The 18,383-nt window shown below is 39.6% G+C and overlaps 1 protein-coding gene across 2 annotated transcripts in view; it reads right to left on the bottom strand.

Annotated features, from left to right (window-relative positions):
- HMGCLL1 (3-hydroxy-3-methylglutaryl-CoA lyase like 1) overlaps positions 1–6,645 on the bottom strand; it is an 84,464-nt gene extending 77,819 nt beyond the window's left edge. Inside the window, exon 1 of one of the 2 annotated variants that reach the window (XM_074581586.1) lies at positions 6,529–6,645. In XM_074581586.1, coding sequence (XP_074437687.1) covers positions 6,529–6,630 — 102 coding nt within the window. In that variant the 5' untranslated portion in view covers positions 6,631–6,645. The remainder of the gene's footprint in view (positions 1–6,528) is intronic. The other variant, XM_074581585.1, reaches the window with a different exon arrangement.
- Between the last annotated feature and the right edge of the window lie 11,738 nt (positions 6,646–18,383).

The following is an 18,383-nucleotide window of genomic DNA, read 5'->3' as shown; positions in this document are numbered from 1 at the left end:
GATCTCACCAAAAAACAGATGTTGGGTCTGAGCAGAAATTTCCTGTGCGTTTTTTTAATTCCCAAATTTGCAGAGCAAGATCTGTAAAATCCTTTACAACATTTCCAGCTGTATTATAAAGTTCTAAACCCACATAGTAATCCCAATATAGCATAAATCTGTATCAACTAAAAAGCTCCTGTTATCTTTCCACTATTTGCAACCCAATGGCACAAAAGAACTAAAAGTTAGTGACTCCATTTAGGTCAAACTTACACTTTATTATCAGCCTCTCAACTTCTAACATCCTGTTTGGCACCTTTAACAAGCCAACTACTTAGCCTTTTCAGACATTCACTCTTCAACATTTTATCCACCAATGCTCTTGAGCTCTTACTCTGCAGCATAAAGAATACCTGGCTGAAAAAATTGGCATGAGTTTAATGACTGGATCTTCTAAAGGGGAAACTCCTCTTGACTTCAAAGAAAATTTCGGAAAGAGCTCAGCATTGAACTCTCTCTACTCCAGCCAAATTCACTGGTTTTGTGTTTTATTTACTAACTTAAGTGTCAGCACGTATCAAATGTAATTTATCATCTCCAAAGTCATCAAGAAAAGATACAGCATGCTGATGCAAACTTAATGGTTTATAATTTCATTCTATATTATAGTTATAGTAAAACTTTCTACTTCATTCTTTTACTCATTTCCTTTTCCAATAACATTGCATGCTTTACATCTTATGAACATTAAGAAAATAAATGTTGCTTGGGAATTTGCAACAAAACAAAACAGTCCCATTCTTGTGATGTACCTGTCAAGAAAAAGATCCATTTACTGAGTTCTGTATTGACAAGACTTCTATGTGTAGAGGAGTATGAAGGGCTGGAAATCAGGAATTTCAAAGTCTCTTAGTGATCAGTAATTTAGTCTTAAATTACATGAAAGACGACATAAAATCTAAATACCTTGGAAGTTCAGGATTAAAGCACAGAACGGTGGGTAAAGGAAAGAGAAAAAAAAAAGAATACAAGATCTTTGCCCCATGCAATTAATATACTGTATACTGATTTCATTAAGTGTCTTTAATTAACGTCATCCTTTCAAACAAGAAACAAGAATTCTGCAATATAAAGTTTGGGTCATCTAGGTTCTTTTTTCTCTACTAAAAAGAAACTTTATATGCAATTTTCAGCAGATAAAAAACCTGAATGTAAATTATGAGGTATTTCTTGCATAATGTAATTATAACAAATTAATACATTTGCAATATTGATGACAGCAAATTTTTATAATACTTCTTAAACTAAATAAATTAAATTTAAAAATGAAAATAACCTAAATAGTTATTTAAGGAGAGCCTGCAAATATTAATTTGTTCCTGGAATATATAATTCCATGGAGATAAAAAGAACATGAAATATAGTATGTCTCATATCAGTTGCTCTGAGGTGTAGCTGAAAGATTAAAATAAAACAAACATGCTGCTTCTCCCAGGTAGCATAATACCATATGCTTCACTTTTTTATGCTGTAATTTGAATAAAGAATCAACCATCAAATACAAGAAGTGGTTAAGACAAATATCATAATTGTCATATGGGCTGTGTTTTTTTTTTTTTTAGTTACTTTAAAAATAAATTTGAGAGCTTTCTAGCATATGGTTAAAACATGATAGTATCCTGCAAAATCTGAACTACCAAATTAAAACTGCAAAAGTAAGACACTTGTGTGCATCTCTTGATCCAAGAGTGTCATGCAGTGAGGAGAGGAGGGAATCTTAGGCTGTGTGGTTTAGGTCTGGATATTTAGGCATGTAACTTATAAATCACTGCAACCTAGGCACTGAAACAGAAGTTAGCTGTCAAAATTAGAGGACCCAAGCTTTTCTTTGTTATTATACATATTTAGCGTGTAGAATTTGTGTTCCTCTCCAGTTATAAAGCTGAGAATAACGTACATTGTGCTTTCCAGTGATAATATACTGAACAATTGTTAATAATTCTGTGTACTGCATCCCACAGGACAGCCTATATCTGTGTCAGAAATCCTACAAGATAACATAGCACAAATTAGCATTATTTAGATAGATTTATGCCTCCTAGAGTCACAGTCATATCCAGCAGAGCAAGAGACTAGTTTTATTTTTGACTTATTTTTGCTTTGCTTGTGCTAGATGTAGGCAGCCCTCACCAAATCATGTAACTCCTAATATACTCCTAATATACTATACCTCTTAGTTCACCTCGCTAGTGGTACATTAAAACACAACAGCCTAAGAGAAAGAATCTTATTACATAGCTATGTTTAGCTACTACCTCCTTGTAGAGTAGAGTAGAATGATAATGTAATTAAAAACTGGATTTGTAATTGTCTCTATTTTACATCATTTAAATATCTAGTCCTCCATTCCTTATTACATAAACTTTAAAATCCCTTAAGAATCAAATAATTTTCACTACTATGGAAACCACAATGCAGAATCCTTCTTCTAAACCTAAATCATATGCATTATTCACCCTCATTATTTTGATTAGAAAGCTATTAAAGAATGTCACCACTTGATACTTAACTTTTAAATTTCTACTATGTTTTTAATATACAGACAGATAATAAGTGTTTGTTTGTTTGTGGCAACATATTCCTTTATTTTAAGCCGCTCTTTCGTCACCTTCTCTCCATGCCCGCCCATCCTCCAGGTCCTAACACTAATTATCAAAAAAACCAGTCATTTTACATTTCATCTCCATTTTCCTGACCATTCCAGTGCATGATCTAACCTGTCCCAGATGAAATTCAATTTCTTCAACGTGACTAACCAAAACTGAATAAGCCTCAGATACAATCTTTTGCAATGGCTCCAACATTTCCCTGTTTGACTGGAAATTTCTTATTTGATATATCCAAGGACTTAATCTGATTTTTTTAACAGCTGTACTGTACTGGCAGCTTACAGTCCTACAATTATTGAGTATTCCAAGGTTGTTCTCTCCTTCAATCGCATCTAACTCATGTCAGTTTCTAGTTTGGATTATTAGTCTCAAAGTACCTAATCATTCTGCACCCTTGAATTTCATCCCGGTCTTTTACACCCCTTCTTTAGCCATCCAGCTACTACGTCCTTAGCATATTCCTAATGCATTAAAATTCCATTTTAACCTACATGAAAACATAACATTAAGTCAGATATAGGATGAGACCAATGTCAGTTGCTCTCAGAACACCTCTCCTTCCAGCCAGAATCTTCACGCTAAATCAGAGGACAACCATCAGCAGTAGATGAACAGCCAGCCTTCCTCACTGCTGCTCAGCCTGAGCTTTTTACAAAACAGAACACAAAGTACATTACAAATTCGAGTCAAGTGCTATGAGTCATCATCAGTAGCAATCTCCATCACTGTGGAAATCTCCCTAATTCTGCAACATCTACTTCCACCTCCTTTCTAGGTAGATCCTAGCACATTTTACAGTTCTGATATAAATCCATGTCTTTAACAAATTCTCATATAGCTATAGCTCCTATTTAGTAAAATGAATCAGATCTTTAATATTAAATTAATCAGACCTATTAATAAAAACAGTATATACTGGGGTAATGCTAAGAGTATGAAGCAGAACTACGATCCCCTCGTACAAAACATAAAACAGTATTTCTGAAGCGAACAAGAAATTAAGAAAATGAATGGAGTAAGATGAAGACACTGCAACAGGAATGAGGTGTCCTATTGACTAGTCAAGTGCTTGATAGTTTATGTAATATAGTCTAAATGAGAGTGAAATAGCTACTAGTAAATAGCTAATAGATAGTAAAAAAATCTGTTTACTTTCTATTTAGCCATTATCCTAATTACCTTTTGTTTTTCACCTCTCCTTTTCAATAACCTTGCTCCTTAATCAACCCTGTTTTGAAGTCAAATATAGTTGTAAAAATACTGCAAAATTGCTGGCTAAATGAACCAGGACTATGTATATGTATTTGGGTTTTTTTCAGAGAAAACTGAATTATTTTACTTCCACAAGGGCCCTACTAGCAACAGTCTAGTAACACCTACATCTTACTTTGTGTTTAAAGACACATCCTGAAAAACTCCTGAAAATTCTCAGCAAGAAAATCAACTCCTTATTTTCATCAGAGATGAAAGCACTAACTTATTTCTGGGAAACTCTTCTTATGCCTTAAGCCCCTTCCCCTATTTTATTTCTTTGTATACCCACATAAACATGATCACAGTGGTACCCCCATAACTGTCTTGCATACACTGGTCAAAACAAAAAAAATCACTTTTTACAATCATTGAGATAGTGTGGTTTGTAGATCACATCAAGAGGAACACGTTTTATCTTGAACAGGCTTGGTACAGAATGCACTCAAGCATAAGTAAAATCTTTACATAAAAATCCAGGTAAGAAAAATGGAAATTTGAGCAGATTCATGTGAAGAAAATGATTAAAATCATCTAATAAAAATCACAGCAAGATAATGCAGAAGCAAATGTTAAAACACTAGGAGTGACCAACTCCAGTGACTTAATTAGTGTTGATGGACTCAGTAGACTGTGCAACTTACAATCACATTGATATGCGCAGGGAGGTTAGCAGCAAATTCTCATGTTTGCTGTCTACTGAGAAAGACATCTTTCTGTATCTTTGGAGGAAGAAAAATGGTGATGAAAATGAAAAAACAGCAGGAGAAACGAAGCAAAAGTTACAGGCATCCATCAAAATAAAGAAACCACTTTTTTTTCTTGATCTATGATTTTCTGGGAAGATATTACTGCTTGTCTTTGATTTCAAACCCTCTCTGTTGCAATAGCTCTTGAACCTTTCAGATGCTTTGTCCCATAGAGGGCACAGACTGACGCAATCAAGTGGCATATCAAGGTATTTTGAAGGAATTTTTTAAAAGCTTTCACATCACCTGAAAGAAAATGACACACCAAAATATAGCAAGGGCATGTGAAGAGGATTCTAGTGCTTTGCTTTATGCCTAATACATAAAAGTCCTTTAATTCTATTTTCCTTCTTTTTTACAGTAAGAAAACACTTTTTTACAGGAACGACTGAAGGAATGAGGTCTGATTCAGTGCTGGATAGACACTATTCTCAGGGAACTGTGATAGCTGGAAGTTGTATTGAGCCTCCCTATAAAAAGCTCTGTGCTCACAACAGTATTTTTCATGGCTTAGCAAAGTTTGTGTCTACATCTGCCATAAGCATTGCTTTGGCTGTTCCATAGATGTAGCTTTTGAGATATAAAGCCCAGATCATCTGAAGCAAAATTACAATGCAGCGCTGCCAGCTTCCATGGCACCCAGAGCATTGCATTTTTCATGATCTCCCCACTTCTGAAGTTACATTGCTATCTAATAATTAAATTTCACTTCCAGATGGTGGACAAAAATGGAAGATGTACCCCCAATATATCTGAAAGGTGTACGAAACAGAAAAAAGATGTAATGAACAAGAAGTGCATTTTTTTTTTTAAGACATGATATTTAAACCAATTTTGTTCTAGGCTTGACTCATGTTCTTTAATGTTTGAAGCACCGAATGATTACTAGAGTTAGACTTGGGAGCGAATGCCAGTTCAGACACAATATGCCCCAACAATATATGTGCTGTTATAGGGAGGACAATGTCATGATCAATTTCCTTCTTTGAGGTCTTCATATTGATGTCTTCCTCCAAAGTTCTTCCGGATTTATGCAGCTTCTCCCTGAAATCCACTGGTAGCCTCCTCTTTCCTTCCAAAGCCACGATCAGGACAGTCATGGCCTACAGACTTTGTTTGGCTGCCTGCCCATGTTCCTCCTTGCCTAACTTGCTCTCCCACTCCCCACTATCTCCAGCCCCTCTCCACACCTGTGGTGACAGACAGGAGGGTGAGCAACCAACTCCACTCATCCCTGCATGACAACACCATCATTACTCAGAGCACCCCAGGCCAAAAGAAGGATACAGCTGTTCCAGAGGAGTTGACAGCTCTACCTCCACACCCTCATGGCTCTGGTGACTTTCCACCTGAGAGAGCAGATGGGCCCAGCACACTCCAGTTTCAGAAATACAAACTCTGGGAAGCAAGGGCAATGCTGTGGCCTCGGCAAAATATGTGTCACCCTACCACTTCACGACTTTCCACACAGTGGATTGAAACAGGGGAGGGGGGACACAAATGAGCAGAATTCTTTAACACTGCCTCATCCCTGCCCCCAGCGCCACAAGCGATGCCCACCTGTGTGTCTACTACCACTCAGATGGTTTAAAACCAGCTGCCTTCTGAAATATTGACCGGGAAAGGTGCGGCGGCGTGTGGGGATGACAGAGGCCCCCACTCGGAGGGGCGGGAGAGGAGCGAGGGCCGGGCCGCAAGTAGGGGGCAGCAGGGACGCAGGGTATGTGTGTGAGGGGCGAGGCGGCGGAGGCGAGGGGGCGGCATCGAGAGGGCGGCGGCGGCCCCCCGCGCCCGGCGGGCCCCGGCCTCCCCCTGGCGGCGGCCGCGCCTCGACGGGCCGACACCATCCCATCCCTTCACCCCCAGCCCGGCGATACCTGCCCGGCGTGCGGAGCCGCCGGCTCCCCGATCCACAGCTGCTCCTTGAGGAGGTGCTGGTAGCTGAGGCAGTGCTTCAGCGCCGACGGCACCGTGCCCATGGCGCGGCAGCGGGCGCCCGGCAGCCAGCCGCAAGGTCGGCGCAGGCTCCCGGCCGGTGGGGCCCCCCCGCCCCGGCCCCGCGCCCGCCGCAGCCCCCGCCGCAGCCACTGGCTGCAGCCCGGCCCCGAGCTGTGATTGGCGGAGGGCGGGAGCCCGCTGCGCCGCCGGCCCCGCCGCGCCCCCTCCGCGGCTGCTGCGGCAACCGCCGCCTCGGCCCAACGGCCCGCTGACCGCCGCCAAGCGCCACTGCGGGGCTGCCGCCTCTCCTCACCTTCCACCGGCACAGGAGCCCCGGCGGTGGCTGCCCGCGTTTGGTGCGGTCTTGGCCAGCAGCCCGGCACTTGCGGGGCGGGAGTGGGAGAAAAATCCCTGAGGAGACTCGGCGGGCCCAGGGCGCGGGGTTGGGGGGTTACAGGCATGGGGGCAGCCGGCCGTCCCTGACGCTTCGCGCACCCCGGGGAAACGGGGCCCGGCCTGGGCTTTCAATGCTTTTGGCAGAAGGCCTGAGGGGGGAAAGAGAGGAGCAAGGAGAGGGGACGGGGCTGCTTCGTCGCGGAGCCCGCTTGCCCTGTTTGGGATGGCAGGGCCGCGGAAACGGTGCGGGATAAAACCTGTCCTGCTCACTCGGCCGTTCAGGCGGCAGCAGGTCTTTTGACAGGGGGCTTTGTGCGCACGCTTGCATTTATGCTTTTCATTTGCGTAGCAGAAACATAGAACATAGCAAATGGAATACTTTCCAGGTTTTAACAGCTCTCTCAGAAGCAGCAGGTTATATTTTGTCATCTCCTTCAGCGTTCAGTGTGTCAGCCAACTTTCCAAACTGCTCTCAAGCGAAATACCGTATGCATTGGAAATTGTTTCTGGATCATTCCTCTTCCAGGGTATCAGAGATTTTTTTGTTAAATTCACTAACCTTTCCCTCAGTCATTTTCTGCAGAAGATTATCAGGTTTACAGCCAAGTCTGTTTCAGTCATTCACAGATAGACATGATGCTCTCAAAGCACAGTCTCTTTCTTTTGCTGTTTTACATTTCAAGCTTGCTGTTCTGTGTATCTAAAACTCTCCCTGTTCCCAAGTGCCATTGTAAACCAAAGCTGGATGCTGATTTGTTGGTTGGGAAATTTTTGCTTTTCAAGGATAAGGACAGCTTTTGAGAAATAAAATATTTTAAATACGATTTTAAAGTTTATTTTAAAATATCACTAGTGGGCGTCTCTGCAATTTCAAATCTGGCCACCGAAAAGTGCCAGGGGGCTTCTCTACTAACTGCGATATGAGGCAGTTAACATCTTTTCTGCCTTCTTCCAGTGAAATATTTGTGAATTCAAAATTCTTATATTTTCACCATTCAAAATTCCATTAAGTTTCCATTAAATGCTGCCTGTGGATACTTGCTTAGGTTTTGTTACCTGTAAAGCTAGGAATAAAATACACAAAGGCTGGCCATGAAATCAAGCCTTCCTCTTTTGTTTCCCAGTGAGAGACAGTTTATCTATGATGTCATACATGTGAAGAGAAAAGCACTTTATTGAGGTAAATCATTTCATTTGCACTTTTCTATGCATTTCACAGCGAGTTGGAAATGCAGTCGTGTGTATAAAGCATACCTCTCCTACCTACATGATGTGTTCTCAGGTTTCTCCAATATTGAAGTCAAACTTCATACTCCCTTTAATCGCCTTTCTTTCAAATACCTCTGAAACGAGGTTCATTGTAACCCTCTGCAGGTAGCTTAGCTGTCAAACTGCTGTCTTCTCCACATTAATTCCCTTCTAATAACCTTGCTTCTTTGTTGGTCACTGTTATTATAACCATAAAAACACACTGCCAGAATTGAATGCCATTTTTGTAGGGGTTAAAGGTTTGGTGTGCTCTTCCAGGCTAAGTCCGCTGTGAAAGCTTTCTCACACAAGCCTGCTTTAAGACTCAGAGTGCCGTCAGATATGCTGAAAAGGAGCATCTTTATCTGAAATCCTGGTGTTGTTGGGCAGCAAAGGAAAATATAACAGTGACACATTATAAAGTAATCCCAAACAGACTGGATTCTCAGGAAACTCTGATTGTTTTTTTCCTGTTGTAAGTCTCATTCTCCCTGAAATCAGAATTCAGCCAGTTTAGCACTGAATTTTTCAACTACTGCTTCTAATTGCTTGTAAGCAGTTGTTTCAAAATCAAGAGATGTATAAATAAAACACATTTATCTGAAAATCCCATGTTTCTTGGAAGAAGGATGTTAAATCTAGCACTGTGAGCTAAAGCTGTAGAGCTAAACCAAATTGTTTTTCCTAAACAGGAGCCACGTGTGATAACACAACGTGAAAGCAGCTGCAAGAAGAGTGCATCTTGGGCAGCCGTAATTGTGCCGATACTGTTTTTTGCTTGCAGGGGCTAAAAAACTTACTCTACCCCACTTTGTGAGTTAACATGAAGGTAGTTCATATGCTGTTTAACCTTGTCTGCTTTCGGTGGTAGTACCAGTGTATTTACTGATTGAAGCTTTTGCAAAATCATGTAAAGAATAACGGAGACTTCTGGCAGATCTTTCTGCAACAGCACATGGGCCTCTCGCGGTCTGGACCTTTATATGGCCTGTGCTGTTCCTTATTTTGATTCTGCATATTTTTTGTTCAACAATGGCATTTTGGAACAACTTCAGTTTACTAGAACACATGGAAGGACTCAGATGTGTTTAGTGCTGCATCAGGATAGTGAATAGAAATTGCACATGACTGGCTTTTGGCTTTCCATCTGTCTCTTAAAACTATTTATCATCCTGATATTCCTCTGAATTTATCATTTTCTTTGGCTCACGCTGTATTCTGGTCAAAGGTTTTAAAACGTTTATTAAAAGGAATGCTTTTCACTAAAATAAATAACCTCTCATAAAAGTCATGCCACCAAGCCTACCAGATGGGGAGAACAGGCAAATTTGTGTAATATGCAGAGAAACTTCAAATATTGCCATGAGAGATGTTTCTGTACTCCTTATTGTTCCCATGCAATTACACAGGTAGTTGGCAGTCAGATCATTAGGAGTGGAAACATCAAGCTGTTGGATTTCCTGCAGCGTGACACAAAACCTTGGCCAAGAAAGGCATGGTAAAAATAAGTGGATCGTTTACAAGCATCTAAAAGAAAATAAGAAAGTTGTTTAAAGAGTGATTTGATGACAGCAAGAAGGACAGAATCAGAAGCAAGGGAGCTATTCATACTGCTGATAATTGTAAGTGCCAAACTGGCAAGCAGCCAAGGTGCCTACTAGGCAGGGATCAAAGACACATATGGTGAGTCTCAAACAACAAATAAGCCATAGAATTCTGGCAAGCTTTGCAGGAATAATATGCTCCAGCCCTGACAAAGAAGATGAGGGCTAAAGAACAAACAACGGGGCTACCAATAGTGGATGATACCTCAGGGAAAGCAAAGCTTTCATCATTTCAGTTTTATTGGAGAAAAATGCAGATAACTTCTCACATATGGTAGGTCTGGTTGATCTAAATTGATGGGAAGTGTAACACAATGTTAAAAAAGATTCTTTACAGTTGTGGCAGTAAATCAGTGTTCCATTAGCAGCGGCATCATTCAGAGACGGCATTCTTCAGAGAGTTAGTAATAGAATTACTTTGCCAAAGTAAGACTACACCCCAGGTGATAGACACCTGGCATTTGAAACAGACACAACCAAGAAGAAAGTCCAAGTTACGTCTTGCCAGATGTTGGATCCTGTTCTTTTCTATTCTTTCACTAATTCAGTCAGATGGCGAGGGGGTTGCCAACTAGATCACGATGTAAAACACACAAATTGAAACATTTTAGTTTTATTCTTGTACTACTAGACAGTATTAAATAGGAAAAGAAGGAAATTCTGTGAGCTTAGACCTAGTTTCATAGTCACAATAGTTACACACCTTTACACAGAGTCATAAAAGAAAGGGATGTACCATAAGCTATGTTATTCTATATTTATAAAGGGCACTGGCTTTTACACTGTTAAGAATGGTACTCTGCAGCCCTTTGGGTAATCTCCAAAGTGCCCGCGCTACATAGCTACATATAATTGTTATGAGGAATATCAGAGACATCAGAGATTTGTAGCAGAAAGTGCTTATTTATGGATAATATTTTCCATTTGAGATATTTCCGTAATGGACAGAAATGCTGATGAAACAAATGTGTCCCTTGCCTGACTCGATCTTTTAGTCTGCAAGTTCCTCCTCTCAGTGACCTAACCTACCACTCAGCATTATCAGGAGAAACAACAAGCCAATTCCTGAATGGATTTTCAAGGTGCTATTATGATCTTTAAGAAAATATTTACTTTTAAGAGCAAGTATTTTGCCTACCATTACACACACTATGTTTCCATCTCTGTTTTTCACATAAATGCAGTTAGTATCTTCCTCTCCTCTCCACCTAGTCTTTTCTGCCAGTAAATAGTGATATAATTTCTTATATGGATTATAAGGTGCAATATGCAGTAACCTCTGGTTTCCTTCCTCTTTTTGTGTTACTGAGAGCCAACAAAACAGTATTGATTGTCAGTGGGGCCAGTTTTCTTGCTCTTCCAGCAAGCGACCGCTTTACATCATGGAGTACAAAGAGAAACTATAAATCATCCTTAGGAAATATTTACTGAGTAAGGAGGTGCTGGGACAATTTTCATGCTGTATCCGTTTCTTCTCAGGCAGAGACCATTTATCAGAGTTTAGCCGAAACAGCACAAAATAACCACCTGGCAAGTGTACCTGCGTTGCATTCTGGGGATAGTGCTTTCCAAATAGGAAAAAAAGAGTCAAAGACCTGCACCTTTTCAGTGTTCTCTTAGGGAGCAATTCTTCTGATTTATTTTAAACATGTATTTTGTATCAAATGAGCGATATTCTAATGTATGCATTTGTCTCCCCGCTGACTATACAGAGTCTGGGGTAACTACTCAGATGTAGATAGCTACATTTACTCAAATGAGTCCCACGCCAGCTAACATTATTAAGTCCATCACATTGTCACTGCTTTCGACTCTACACCTGATTTCTCCCTGGGCAGACAAGGAAAGTCTCAAACCAATACGCCTAGCAAACTCATTGCTGCCTTCAGAGAAAAAGTCACCAAAGAAGCGACAAGTGGACTGAAACGGTAGGTACAAATAAAATGCAATCTACAAATATGAATATATAATCTCATTGTACACTGCAGAAAATTTTTGTCTGTTAAAGGTTACGCATTAATAGCTTTGAGGCAGGTAGGTAAAGAGGTAACTAGAGAGCGTGTCCCTCTGGCAGCGTAGGATGCAATTTCAGCATTAAGGGGAGGGAAGAAGATGGAGTAGAACTGGAGTGTTTCTGGGAAGCCCAGATACTCCAAGGAATGGTGTATCTAGGGAATGAAATCACAAGAAAAATAGAGACTGATTAGTTGCTGTCTTGCTTGTTGGAAATTTTATTACAAACCCTAGGATCTTCCAACCTAGGCAATTCTGTGATTCTATGATCTAATATAGTAATGTCTAAGATACTAATATCTAATATGCAATTTCTCTATTTCAAATTTTCCAGCAAGTGAAAATTAATTAGGTATTGTCTATTAAAGCACAAATATGTAGATTATATGAATCCAAAAGTTAGATTTCTCATTTCTTTTTGGTTTTATTCTTCTAATTACTAAGTTAATGTACAAAAAATATTTCATGCGCATACCAGGAATAACTGTTTGAATTTTTTTTAGGCATTTGCCGTATAACTGTCCTTTAAAAATGACTTGGGGTACTCAACTGCTTTGTCTCTGGCATTAAATTGTTCCAGGGCAATAGTAATGTTTTAAAATCTTATATAGTGACCTGTCTGTCACTAGAATTTTTCTGTTTCTTCTGTCACCAACACTACTCAACCTAGGGCCAAAAATAAATGGAGAAGTCTTCTGATGCAGTATAAACTTGCCTAATTTTGCAACCAAGCAGTAAAAAAGGCAGAGGTATTACTGAACAGACAAAGCAAAGTTTATATTTCCACATAAAGGATGTGGTTGCCAAGGTAGTCTGTTTGTGTTTAATATGGCAGTTTGATGTTTTTCAATTTACATCATATCATTTTGCCAACAATGCATAATTAAAATGCATATCCATAGTAACTGAATGCAGTTGTTAAATTATCAACATAGCAACAACTTTTTGACAATATACTACTAAATAATGAAAAATAAATTGAAATAGTGTGTAATGTGTAATAAAAACAAATATCGCATGCACCATAATACAAAGTAATCTGAGATCATCAAGTAAATGTGTGCATCATTTATTTTTTCCATCTCTGTTTGTATTTAACTCCAGTCAGATTGCAGTTTTCAGCTGTGTCCTGTGATCTAAAATCCTCCTTGGTAGCATGCATAAGTTAGGACAAAGGATTGTGTGTTTTGGCTTCAACAGCAAAGACTGAACCAAGCAAACGAATACTGTAACTCTAGAGGAAAGGCTGACATAGGAAATACTGGAATCGTATTGACATTCAGAGATTCCCTTTTCAGCATAATGGTAGCAACACCACGATAAACTTGTCTTCTTTCTCTGTCTTCATTGCTAATACAAGAAGATGTAATCGCATATAAATTAATGTGCGCTACTTCATGTTGCAGTCGCAGTAATAGGCATTTTCTTGAGTCCACAGCATCTCAAACAAAAATATATCTGTAAGCTTCATCTTGGGGGGGAGAAGAACAATAATACCTTTAAATTAAAATACCGCTGCCGTATTGCAAAGCAGAACACATGTTAGTGTTGTTACCTTTAGAGACCACAGTGTTGCTTAAGCAATATTCTGTGAAAGAGGACAATATTCTTTTTCATAACAAGAATATCACGTGCAGTATCAACCATTCCACGCTACCCGTAATGATTTCTTTCCCCAATTTAAAACACAATTCAGATGTTTGTATACCAGGACAGGAAGGGGTTTGTTTTACTTAGTAGCTGGGAGTTTTAATGTCTCTGTGTCAGCTCATAGAATTATGTGACAAAAGAATCGGCCATTTTCTTAAGAAAATTACCATTTTTCTCATCTTTCTGATTGCAGAGAATGGCTTTGAAATGTGACAACGTGGTCCTAGTACAACAGGGTTTGGGCTGTTAATTTTTTTCATGACAGCTCTTATGGTGCTATGTTTTGGATTTGTGATGGAAACAGTGTTGACAATGCACCCATGTTTTAGCTATCTTTGACCAGTGTCAAAGCCTTCTCTGTTTCTCACCATGTCCTCCCAGCGAGGAGGCTGGGGGTGGGCAAGAAGTTGTGAGGGGACACAGCCGGAACAGCTGACCCCGGGTGACCAAAGGGATATCCCATACCATATGGCATCACGCTCAGCAATAAAAGCTGAGGGAAAGAAGGAGGAAGCAGGGTGACATTCAGGATTCTGGCATTTGTCTTCCCAAGTAACAGTTGCACATGATGAAGCCCTGTTTTCCTGGAAATGGCTAAACGCCTGCCAATGGGAAGTAGCGAGGTAATTCCTCATTTTGCCTTGCTTGCACACACAGTTTTGCTTTACCTAGTTAGCTGTCTTTATCTTAACCTGGGTTTTCACACTTTTACCCTTGTGATTCTCTCCCCCATCCCACTGCGGGGGGGAGGGAGCCAGTGGCTGTGTGGGGCTGAGCTGCCTACCAGGGGTTAACCCACAACAAACAGATACAGCAGTCTATCTGCATGAGACTGCAGAGAATTAGAATAGGTATGGACAGCATTAGTCAAACCTCCTACTTCAGGCATTTAAATTAGGCATTGCAGCATTTATGAGCCTTTAGAGAGATTTAGGCTGCCTAAGCTGCATTTTTCTGCAGAGTCAGTGGAGAGAGCTAGGTGTCCACATCAACCTCAGGGAGTTATTTGGAGCAGCTTGGCTACAGACTTGCTTCTCCACTGTGATGAAGGAAGCTTAGGTGTCTCTTCTAGGCAGTACGGTATGTCCACATGTTGAGCAGGTAGCCCCTGAAGTTTGGCCAGTAGGAAACATCAAGCACAGAGGAACAGCCATGAAGTTCCTGGCTCAGAGTTTGAGAAGCCTTCAGAGTATTCAACCCACACTTCCCATTTCCTAGGAGAGAATCCTAAATGCCAAACCAAATGTTGACACTGGATCACTGTACAGCCAGGAATTTGAGTAATAAGGAATTAAAAACAATGCATAGAATATTTCATTAAGTTCTATAGTAATACATTAGTGTTACAGTTTTGACTTTTCCTTGACCTTTAAGAATGGCTGGTCCTAGTACAGAGAGATGCTTAAAGATCTATAGTTTCCCTTGAGGACAACAGGTAAATAGTCTTTTGGACATAAAACTATTCTTTGTTATTTTTGTAAAATTTCTTTTTCCTCTCTGGCATATACAGAACTTTCATTAAAATTTTTGAGGTGTTTCATACCGTGTTAAGAAACATCATTTGACCCAATGCTTCAATTATTATAATTATAATTCAGAGCTCAAGGAGAGAGCTAACAAAGATGTGAGGTACCGTAGTGTTAATGGAGGTAGTTTGAGTTCTTCTATTCCTCTTTCAGTGGGCTTTTGGAGGCACAGGAGAGAAGGCGAACAGGTCATCAAGGGGAACAGGTCAGCCAACACAGACAGGAGAGGCAGCATTGTAGCCACAGAGGCGGTAGGACTGCCCCAGTGCATGACAGCCAGGAAGGGAAACTTTAACTTTCTTTCGCAATTGGTCCCAGAGAGTTTTTGGCTCTTCAGCCTCATTAACATCCATTTCCTGCTCCTTGCTGTAGTGTTGTCACCACACGTGTTCCTGAGACAATGAACTTGTGTTCCCATTGTAAACACAGTGATGTTCACCCATGGTACATCTGTGCCTGAAGTAGTGACCACTATAAGTTGCCAAAGCTCTTCCATTACAAAAGTACGTCATACTGTTTCTAAAAGCACAGACATCTCCATATCTTTAGCAAGAATTTGGAATTTAGCAGCAGTATAGCCTGGAGTCAGGAACATGCCCTCTGTTGTCCAGTGAATATCGATGTAATTTCTAAAATGTTAATAAATGTAATTTTCTAGCTATGTTTTGCTCCTTTATGTTTGCCAGAGGCTAACAGCTAAGCAGTTTAATATTCCAGTTGCTCTGAGCCGATTTTGTTCTTGCATGTTCCTCCAGCATGGGAAACAACGCTGAACCTACATCTGGAGCCCACACAACTCAATTCCTGCCACCTCTCCACAGCAAACACTCTCAAAGAGCAAAACTTAGTGAGACACTGAAGAAGAGTTCTGGAATGAAAATAAAACTTCATCCTTTAGGACTCCAGATGATCTCTAAGTATTAGGGCTTAGGATGAGACCTCCTTAATAGAGAAATAATCCAACATCTGCCTACTGTAAGGGTTTTTTGCACCTTTGTGTAAAACATCTGGTCCTGGCTACCATCACGGACAGGATGCTGTGCTTCATAGAGTTCACGTCTGATTCATATGGTTTTTATAGTATGGATAGAAAGTTCTCATAATGCTACTTCACGGAATGCTAGTTCTCAAGGAATTTGGTTGTACCTGCTGACTATTTTGTTTCTACTAAAACAGTTATTTCCAGCAAGACATCATTCAGCTAAGGTGTATAAGATGCTAATTACGAACATACAAAAATATAATGGCACTTGCACGTCTTGAGCTTGACTGTAGCCAGATGTAAAATAAAACATTGTTCCTATCCCAATTTATCAAAATGTCAAAAAAGAACGGAAATATGGGAAGGGAAAAGTAATTCGAGAATAATCAGCTTTTAAAAGCCTTTTATTGACAAAAATGATACAAAATAGCCAGCCCTGTTTCTTTTAGACAGAAACAGCTAGGAAAATGCGTTAGGCAGAGTATAGAATCTCTTGCTGTTCTCTGTTTATCTGTGTTGTGACTAGATTTTATTAATTAGCATATTACCTATGAAGAAGCAGATGCATTGTTGAAAACCATTTAAGAAAACCAAGAAATAAGCTTTATTTGTATTTTTCATGGTTAGATATCTGAGCGAGTCATTGCTATGGCATTCGAACAGTGATAACGGTACAAGGAGAATAAGATGAGCCCTTCTTAAATGGAAGGGAGATCAAAGTCAGGCTCTAGGAGCAGATGAACAGGTGGGGTCTCCAAAGTTGTAGGTAAAATTCTAACGAGAAGGAACAAAATTTTAACATGGATGAAGGCTCCACCCGGAAAAGAGCTATATGGAAAAGGCAAAAACAGTTGAAATGTCTTTTCTGCTGGAAAATGTGAAGCAATCGGCTAAATTAAGGAGCAGCTTCAACTCATGATGAATAATTCACCACCCTTATTCATATTAATCCTCTAGTCTGCCCAGGCAGATTTTGGATCCTTCTGTAGAAGCATAAATGGTCTGTTAAGAGTGGTAATTATTGTATTATATTCAAAATGTGCTTTATCTGGAATGTACTGTCATGAATTATTGTGCAGCTCGTACTACATACAGGCATGGAATACAAAAATTAATTAAAGCATTAAAGTAATATAAATTTTTACTGCCAGTGGGTCTTAACAGTCTATGAATAACACCAATGATTTGTGCTTTTTCAAAGCACAAATCAAAGTGAGAGTGAATGAAGTCAACAATCAATGAGATCCACATTCAGGATTAACTGGGCATCATTAAAATAAGCAGCCTATTAGTCTACATATTACGTAAGCAACTCCAACAAAAATGGATAGGTGTTTGAGAGACATCTTTATGAAAAGAAGGTGTTTGAGAGATATCTTTATGAAAAACAATTATATATCTTGCTTGAGTAGATTGTGTAGCTAGTCGGAAAGAAAAAGGGGAGGGGGGTATAATTGAAAACATATTTCCTGAGGAATGATATCTGAAAACAGTGATTCGGCTTTTAAAAACAAACTGCAAATTATATTCCCATACCATTAAGAAAGCAAATGATTCCTTTGATTCTTAACACATGTCATCATGACAAATCAGAAAAGTATGACTTTTCAACCAAGGTTAAAATTGAGTATGTCACATTTTTCCCTTACAGCATAAAAACAAGGATGAATTTCATGGCAGGCGGAACATTTCAAACTGATAAAAATATACTTATATCAGTACATATTTAGGCAATTCTTAACTAGTAGGATTATCTTTGCATAAGATATCACAGAAACTAAGAGCTTAGCAGAACTCTAAAAAGAACTAGTGTCCATACGCATGAGAAGATAACTATAAAAGAAAGGCTAAAAAATATAACAAGTATTTACCCAGTTGACACTAGGTGGGATTAGAGACGTTTACTTAGAAGCAGATTTAATTATTCGTCACTGTCTGATTTCTTATAATAACCAATGGACTGCAGATCCTGAGACAGGTTTCTTACTAGCTAGACCTTATACCTCGTGTAATTGTATCTTAATATGTACATAAAGAGGTACTTCAATACATAACCTCTGATGTAACCAAAACACATAGTATACACCAATATGCAATGTTATGTTTTTAATACGAATACTAATCAGGTCATAATTTTACAGGAAGACTTAATTGCACTCTTTTATAGTGCCATAACTAAGCCCTTCCATCTCTGCTGCTACAAAAGATAAGGCCATATACAATAGCTGAAAAGACAGTAACTGTTATAACTTGAACAACACTTACTCAGCTGTGATTTCACAATAGGTAGCACGTCACCTAGCAACAGCAATATAGGGGCATGATGGATGATGTCAGAAGACAATAAAGTTGATGGATATGTAGCTGTGATGAAA

The sequence above is a fragment of the Larus michahellis genome, chromosome 3, assembly GCF_964199755.1.
Source record: "Larus michahellis chromosome 3, bLarMic1.1, whole genome shotgun sequence".
NCBI lineage: Eukaryota > Metazoa > Chordata > Aves > Charadriiformes > Laridae > Larus > Larus michahellis.
Note: the sequence above shows the minus strand (reverse complement) of the source record. Positions and strands in the feature narration are given on the sequence as shown.